At 36.5% G+C, this 9190-nt stretch overlaps 1 protein-coding gene across 1 annotated transcript; it reads right to left on the reverse strand.

Annotated features, from left to right (window-relative positions):
* Positions 1 to 1585: 1585 nt before the first annotated feature.
* On the reverse strand, positions 1586 to 8427 carry LOC125837798 (uncharacterized). The gene is made up of 5 exons (XM_049516870.1): positions 8409 to 8427; positions 3671 to 4036; positions 3295 to 3442; positions 2859 to 3196; positions 1586 to 1725 (listed from the first exon to the last, which is right to left on the reverse strand). The coding sequence occupies exons 1-5, from the start codon at positions 8425 to 8427 to the stop codon at positions 1586 to 1588; spliced, it is 1011 nt and encodes a 336-aa protein (XP_049372827.1).
* Positions 8428 to 9190: the final 763 nt, after the last annotated feature.

The following is a 9190-nucleotide window of genomic DNA, read 5'->3' on the forward strand; positions in this document are numbered from 1 at the left end:
CTCCTGAGTGATGTCTTAAAAGAAAATGGCTCACACACATCCACAAAGTTTTGGATGTTGTCATGAGGATCCTCAATATCAAGACCGCCAAAGAGACCCTTCATTTGCAACAGCTGCAACATAGTACTAGTCACATGAAACACTATATTGCCCACAGTCGTAGGTAATCTAATAGCACCCACACTTCCAAGATGATCTTCATTGACATTGTGCAAGTTACCGATGTCATCATTGTGCCCAAGTTGGCTAGCATTGCTCCCGTTGACACTCATCTCTTCACTTGTTTAAGAGCAGCGAACAAAGAACAAAAATAAGTTTATTTAACTACAACAAAATGAGTTCACAACTAAACTTCACTAAAAGAATTCTAAACACCACTCCCCGGCAGTAGCACCATTTTATATAACACTCAACTATACTTCATCCGATTCTATATATAGGCGGTCTCTAACAAGTATAAACCCAACTTAGAGTTGGGGTCGATCCCAAAGGGAGTGTTACGGTAAAATGGTATTCTAATCGTTTGTAGATGCAGACATTTTTTAAACAATAAAGTAAATGACTAGGTGTTTACAATCAATGTCGAATTTGGGGATTTGAGTGAACAGTTAGCAACTACGAACAATCATGAGTAAACAAGTAGAGGGGATTTCTCGAAAGTGTGATCAATTTAATGCCAATTTCGCAAAATGGATGATTATTATTTACTAAAAGTCGTTGAATCTTAGTGGGTAGGCTAGGCTTTAGGTGCTATAGACATTTCTCAATCAAATATTACGAATCAAACAAGTTCTTTGGAACCTCTATAAGCACAACACATATCAACAGCCCAATACCTCAATCAATCCACTTTTTCACGCTAGATTAGTAGGATTAAATTTAGACCCAATTTCTCAAGCTAAGTCTACAATAACCCAATCACTACAATCATCAATTAATAATTTTAACTCCAATACTTCTTTTTCAAGCAAGCTTAGAATGTTGAACTGGAATTGTATTTGCAACTACAATTCATCAATTAAAACTCAACTATTAATTGAACCTAATTCAAATCAACAATAAAACCAGTAAATACTAACACCCATAAGCTAATTGAAACATTCAATTACATAATCACACCCCCAAGAATGGGGGTTTTAGCCAAACATCATAAAGAGCAAGAAATCGTTCTCAACTATGTTTTCCATCAGATTGGGCAACAATCCACAAGTCTTCAAATGCTCCAATTAAAGATAAAAATCAAACCAACCCTAATTCTCTACTCAAAATAGTGTAAAAACATTGTTTAGAATGTTGAGGATAAAAAACTCAGAACTTGACAAATATGGGAACTCTTTTTCTTCTTTTGAAAATTGCATTTATACATTCCAAGAATTTCAGTTTCGGAGTCATTCGGCGAAATAAGTTAGGCTTCACCGACCTGGTCGAGGATGCGCCAAATGCTCTTTTCTATCGCCTTATTGTCTTAGCCTTTCACCACCTCTTTTTTGTGACTTTAGGCGATCAAGGTCAACATCGTCAATCCATTTGATGCTTCACCGAAACATCAATTTGCTCGCCGAGTTGGTCTTATCCATAGGCTGGCCTACTGGAACTTTTGGCGAGCTGAAGGTCCACTCAGTGACTCACCGAGTAGCTTTGGCAAGTACCTACCTTGTTTTTCTTCAACTTTTTTCGCTTCTTTTTGCTCGGTAATGTCCTTGCCTTCCTCTTTTGACTTTCTTGCTGCAAATTAGCTTTTCTAACATCATTTTAGAGAATAAAATAGGCATTGAGGACACTAAAACTTTGAATACTAAGCCATAAATGAGTCAAAATCCCTGACTCATCAATAATTACAAACATGTCAAGGTATTGTCTAAACACCCTATTCATAAAATCCATAAATGCGGCTAGAGCATTAGTCAAACCAAACAGCACAACCAAAAAGTCATAAGGACCATACCGAGTTCAAAAATTCATCTTCGAAATGTAAACTACCTTCACCCTCAATTGATGATAATCCGACCAAAGGTCAATCTTACAAACGTAACTTTCTCCTTCAAGTTAATCAAACAAATCATCTATCCTTGGGAGAGGATATTTGTTCTTAACATTGACGTTATTGAATTACTGATAGTCAATACACATACGAAGTGAACCATATTTCTTTCTAATAAACAAAACTGGAGCACCCCATTAAGAGATACTCGGTTGCATGAAACCCTTATCCAAAAAATCTTTCAATTGCTCATTTAATTCTTTATGATCTATCGGAGTCATACGATAAAGAGGAATAAAAATAGGTTGCGTATCTCGGAGAAGGTTAATACCAAAGTCTATTTCCCTTTTGAGAGGAATACCAGGTAAATTGTTGGGAAACACTTTTAGAAACTCATTAACAACGGGTAGGGGTTTTGGAATCCATAACCCTAACCAGCACAATATTGAACATGCAACCCTTAGAAATTATCTTTCTATATTTAGGACAAGAAACAAACTAACTCTTAGGCATATAATTTCTCCCATTCCATTATAGGATGGGTTCGTTTGGAAATTAAAACTTGACTATACGAGTTCTACAATCAATAGAAGCATAACATGAATGAAGTCAATCCATACCAAACATAACATCAAAATCTAGCATATCAAGCTCTACAAGATCAACATGAGTGACTCTACGAGATATGAAGAAGAAAAAATTTCTATAGACCCTCTTAGCCATAATAGAATTACCAACTGGAGTAGAGACACAAAAAACATCTAACAACACATCCAGAAGAATAGCAAACCTCATGGCCACATATGGTGATACAAAAGACAAGGTAGCACTGGGTCAAGCAAAGCATAAAAATCAAGATGAAAGACTTCCAACATACCGGTAACCACATTAGGATAACCTTGTTGCTCATGATAAGTCTGAAGTGCATAGAATCGGTTTTGCTTCTGATTCCCACTAGAACCTAGATAAGGGTAAGCTTGAGCCCGTCGACGATTGTCTCTTTCATTCTTCACAAATAAGGGACAATCCCTTATCTTTTGATCCATCTTACCACAACCAAAGCACGCATTAGAACCAGCTAGACATTTACCCTTATGCTTTCTTCCACACTTGGAGTAAGAAGACAATGAAGATCCACCACCATTCCCTTCTTGAGGCTTAGGGTTAGACACCCTATCTTTGTTGAACTTAGGAAGAAATTTGGAGGAACCTTGGCTGGAAAAACATTGTCGGAACTTAGAACGACCATGTCTCTTAGACCTTGTATTTGAAAAGTCACTATCACCGGTCTTGGCCCTCTTGCCTCCATAGACCTTTTCTTAATTTTCTCCTCTTTAATATGTTGGGAATGAACCGTGAGACTAGAAACATCCATATCATTAATGATCATAGAGGTACGACATTCCTTAATCACCATATCAGACATGCCCAAAACAAACTTACTCATTCCCGCCCTAGGATCTACAAAAATAGTAGAAGCATATCAAGACAATTGTGTGAACTTCAAAGCATATTCCTTCACACTCATACTTCCTTGATGAAGGTTAATGAATTCTAGAACCTTTGCCTCCTTCATCTCAAGGGGAAAGAACCTATCAAGGAAAATAACCTTAAACTTTTTCCAATCAAGAGGACCCGCATCTTATGCCCTCTCTTATTTCCATTGGTTGAACAATATTTTAGCAATACCTTTAAGTTGATAAGCGGTCAATTCCACCTTTTTCACCGGTGTCACTCCCTTGATCATCAATACGTTATACACTTCATCAATGAACTCTTGAGGATCTTCCTCAACCGTGGAACCATGAAACTCTAGAGGATTTATTCTAGTGAATTCTCTCACTCTAGTTGTCGTTGTACCCAAAACTGAGTTCATGGTGACCACAACCTCCCTATTGACTTGTGTCGTCGTGGCTTGAGCCAACACTTGAAAAACAGCCCTAAACTCTACATTAGTCACTTGTTCGGCCAAAGGGTCAGCCAAAACTAGAGGAGCTTCTTGTTGCACATTCTCTCCCACATTCGTTCTAACATATGACCTTCGAGTGGCATATCCTGAAAAGTATCGGATAGGGATAGAAGAGAAACATTATAGAGTTAAACTCTATCGCACAACTTTAGAGTAATGAAAGAAGTGGAGTTTCCTAAACATCTTATAGCCTCTCATTCATAAATATGGTGTGCTTCACACTCATGAACAAAACTCTACCCGACGTGGCTTATGAGACTTCCTAGGACCTTTCTAAACCTTTCATGATAGGTATAATTTCCTTACTTTTTGTGATGTGTGGCTAAAACCCCAATACTAAGGGTGCAATTATTGGGTGGGGTTTTGATTTAATGTAGTGGGTTTTATATTTGCTCTATTTTACTGTTGTGCATTCATGGATTTATGCCAATTAGCATGGGATTAATTTATGGATTAAGATTACAAATTTAATCCTATTTCGATCTTAGATTGATGCTCGAAAGAGATCAATTGTAGTGGGTAATTAGTTTAATGCATGCAATTTAGGTTTGAATTATATGGTTTACTCGAAAGAAGGATTATGGTTCATATCTAGTCTACCTAATCTGCTCTAGAGAGATTTCATTAGGTAATGGGTTGATTTGTTATTTACAAAGATGAGACCGAAAGGAGATTCTATGATTTGGGATTATGAGATTGAAAGAATATTAGTGTCATTCAAGGTGATCCAGTCTATCCATGATTGTTTTTCACTATTGAGCAACATAATTACCCCTATATGACATTTATACCAATCCCTCCACCCCTAGATTATTTCCACTTGCTTTAATTTGTACTTTCTATTTCATTGTAATATTTTAGTAAATTTTGTAGAATCATCCACCCACTTTCTCTACAACACTACAATGAATAGGTCTACATTCTTAATTTCCTAATTGAATTATTATCCCTAATTGAATTCTTATCCCTAAACCATTCCTTGTGGTATTTGACCGCAACTCTTTGTTGGGTATTTTTATTTACAAAGGCAGCTTAATCTTGTAACTATTTAAGGATAATTTGAGAAATATCATGTATGCATTGACCTCGTGTATGATTCATGATTTCTTTCTAAAAGTCTTATTTTATTTTTCACTTCATCATGCATATCATGTTTAATGTTCCTCATAATATCATGTCGTTGTCTATGTTCTTATGTATCTCCCCATACTTAGTACATCGTACTAATCTATACTTGTGCCTATATTGTCTTATAATATAGGGTCCAACGCTCCTCCCCCTGCTCCTGGTTAGCTTAGATCGCTTTGCTAGTTGATTGGATTGGTGAGTCCTAATGTTTCGAGGACAAGACCATCGATGCTTTTATTGCTTTTTTCATTTATTCATTTCACACTTATACGTGGTGTAGGGGTTACGTCCCAATCATTCTTATGAATTTAGAGAGGCTATGTCAGACACATTTTCAAATTCCTTATATTATATGAGACTTTTATTTCCTATTCTCACTCTTGTTGTTTTTCTATTACATAATTCTATGTCAAGTGGCTTGTCTAGGGCCTATTGGGGTTCTATTTACCATGTCACACCTAGGGGTACTTTGGGTAATGAAAAACTTGGTATTAAGAGCATCAGGTTTTATAATAAGGTTAAAGAATGTATGACAAGCCACGTCGAATAGAGTTTCGTTCATGAATGTGAAGCACGTCACATTTATGAATAGGAGGATACAAGGAGTTAATAAAACTTCACTTCTTTGATTACTCTAAAATTGTGTCATAGAGTTCACCTATATAACAGTCTTTCTCCTAACTCGTGTCTGATGCTTTTAGGGATATGCTTCCTAGAAGATCTAACTTAACAAAAAATGTGAAGCCCGAGGTTCCTCAACTATCGTTCAATCCTTTGGCCAAGCAAGTGACTCATGCCATATTTTGAGCCGCTTTCAAAGTATTAGCTCAAGCTATGACGGCCCAAGATAATAGAGAGGCAATTGCTCGTGTCAACCCAAATATGGGTTCAATGATAATAAGAGTGAGGGACTTCACAAGGATGAATCCCTCAGATTTTCATGGGTCAAAAGTTGATGAGGATCCTCAAGAATTCATTGATGAGATTTATAAAATAGTGGAAATTATGGGAGTGTCAATGGTAAAGAAGGAAGAATTGGCCGCTTGTACACTCGAGGGTATTCCTTATGTTTGGTTCAAGTAATGAAAGGAAGAGAAGGTTGTTGATGTGGGTCCTCTTGATTGGGTAAATTTCAAAGGGGTTTTCCGTGATCATTTCTTTCTTCTTAATAAGAGAGAAGTGAAGGTGCTAGAGTTCATTAATATTCATTAAGAAAGCATGAGTGTGAAATACTATGCTTTGAAGTTTCCTCGATTGTCTAAGTATGCTCGACTATGGTTGCTGACTCTAGGGAAAGAATGAGTAAGTTTTTGTCGGGTGTGTCGAAAATAGTAGTCTAGGAGTATCGTACCACTATATTGATAAAAGATATAGATATCTCCCGTTTGATGATACATTCCAAACAAAGATCTAGAGAGTCAAATAGGTCAAGGATGGATGATGGTGACTTTTCTCATTCTAGGTTTGGTGGACATGGTCGTCCTCAATTCTCGTAAAACAAATTAGGTCAAGGATCTTCTAATGCTCCAGATCCTAACATTAACAAAGATAGGATTTCTTACCCTAAGCCTCAAGGAGGTGGTGGAAATGGATTTTCTATTCCCACTTGCAAAAAGTAAGGCAAGAGTCACTCGGGAAAAGGCTTAGTCAGTAAAGATGTTTGGTTTGTTGTGGGAAGAGTGCACATCAGATGAGGGATTCTTTGTTGAAAGATAATAAGGTCAATGATGGAAGGCAAATCCAGCCTAATGGTTCGAGTTCGAGTGCTCCTTTTCAGAATATGTTATATGCTATTCAGAATCGACATGAAAAGAAGGGTCACCGAATGTTGTGACCGATATGTTGAAAGTATTTTATTTTTATGTGTATGCTTTGCTTTACGTGGGTGCTACCTTGTAATTTGTTACTCTTTATGTGGCCATGAAATTTGATGTTGGTCATGAAATCGTTTCTAATCCCTTTTATGTCTCTCCAACTGTTGGTGAATTTATCACTGCTAAACGAGTCTATACATATTGCCCATTCTCTTTTTCTCATAGAGTCACTCATGTTGATCTAGTAGAGTGTGACATGTTAGATTTTGATGTCATTCTTGGAATGTATTGGATTAATTTTTGTTATGCTTCCATAGATTGTAGGACCCGATTTGTCATATTTCAGGTTTCGAATGAACCTATCTTTAAATGGAAAGAGGGAGATTCAGCTCCTAAGGGATCCTCATGAGCTAGACCCCCAAAAATTCCTTTCATCTGAAGCAATTTTAACATAGTTTCGATGATGTGAAACACAGTCCTCCCGCTTGTAGGATGTATTCGGATTGCTCTCGTTGTTTGAATGACATTAACGGGCATGTCATTTAAATAACCCATGGTGTCATTTTGAACATAGTGAGTGTAATTTTAACTCCCATGGTCACTCATTTTATCAACCTGCAAATCAGCCAACAAAAACACCAACAACAAATCTACTACAAAAATATAAAATTTAAAATCTAAGTTTTTAATTAGAATTCTCAACCACCACTCCTCGACGAGGGCACCATTTTTTAATAACCCTCCCAAACAAATTAAAAGAGTGAGTGAGCGATCGTAGTCAGTAAAAAATCCAACGAAGATTTGGGGTCAAATCCCACAGTTATTGGTATATCTTAGATAATTCCATATCAAGAAATTTGGACTTTAATTTAGCTCATTTGTAATAGTAAAGAAGAATTTGGTAGATGATACCACCAAATTAATATAATGTTTTGGTTATTAATTACCGCAATTAAACTAAAAACTAGACGAAATGAAGAGTTAACAAGCAATATAGGGGTATGGGGATTGAAAATTGATATTACATAAGGGTGATTGTGTTTCTCTATAATGACGAATATTCATGAATAGGCTAAGCCATCTTCATTGAAACCTATCATCTTTCTATCTCAAAGCATCTATGCCTAAAATCTCCTTTCGATCTCATCTATATGCCAATCCTAAACAACCCAGTACCTTACTCTATTCTTTGTTTCAAAAACATGGCAAATAGATCCGACCATAACCTCTCTTTCAAGCAAGTTATATACATCAAACCTAAATTTCTAGTATTGAACTAACTATCCACTCCAATCAATCTTTTTCGAGCATCAACTGGAGATGAGAAGTAGGAATTAAGTTTGCAACCTTAACCCTTGAGTTAACCCCAGGGTAATTATACCAAATTCATGTATGAACAACAAAAAAACAGAGCATAGTGCAATACCCACTACATTAAATCAACATCAAACTCCATTTGAACACCCTTTGGTCTTGGGGTTTTAGCCACCCATCACAAAAAGTAAAGATATTATACCTTCTGTGAAAGCAGCCATTGGTAACGTTAAATCAATGAAATTAAGAGTAAATCCACTTTGGATTTAACATCAATTTATCGAATTCAAGTTCCAAATTGAAAATACCCAAAAGCTAGAAAAGTGTTCGAAGACTCTCTCTCTCCAACTATATATTTTGAACTCTCCAAATAAACTCTCCAAAATCAAAACTCAAAAAGGAATATTTAAGAATTGTGTCTTTTGGGCTATTTATACTTTCCAAAAATTTGTCCCAAAATCTACTTTGCAACTGACTCGGCGATATTAGTCGGGCACGCCAAACCTGCTCGGTGAATCACCATTCGCTCCTCAACCCACCTTGTGATTCTCTAGGCTTTAGGTGTTTAAACCTCAATTGGAAAACATGATTAAGTCAGCCTTTTACGTTTGGCAAATCGCTAAATACCACCTTCATTTGTCTTTCAAGAATTCAATCTTTGCACTGCACACTTTTGCTTTGAAGGATATGCATTAGGACCGTCGTTCTCATTTGGCACATCGCCATTTCTACTATAGTATGTGGACCTCCTGTGATAGACACAAGTACTATGCACTATTTAATTAGGTGAGGTCGTGCTCAGTGGGCGATCCACCCTTCATGTTAGGCGATCAAAAATGTTTACTTTGCACTACTTTTTGTATTTTTGGCCAATATTTCAAACATCATTCCTTGTCTTGTCCAATTGCCTCTGTAGCTGCAAATCATAAATATTCTATTAGAATAGGAAATAATTAGACAATGAGGACAATAATTATTGAGTTA

The sequence above is a fragment of the Solanum verrucosum genome, unplaced genomic scaffold (genome assembly GCF_900185275.1).
Source record: "Solanum verrucosum unplaced genomic scaffold, falcon-dt-bn FXZP01000197.1, whole genome shotgun sequence".
Lineage (NCBI taxonomy): Eukaryota > Viridiplantae > Streptophyta > Magnoliopsida > Solanales > Solanaceae > Solanum > Solanum verrucosum.

Coding starts and splice junctions, on each gene's coding strand:
- LOC125837798 (XM_049516870.1), bottom strand. Junction 3,443..3,670: donor GACCGCTTATCAACTTAAAG/GTATTGCTAAAA, acceptor CTATTTTTGTAG/ATCCTAGGGCGGGAATGAGT. Junction 3,197..3,294: donor GAGGAGAAAATTAAGAAAAG/GTCTATGGAGGC, acceptor ATGTTTTTCCAG/CCAAGGTTCCTCCAAATTTC.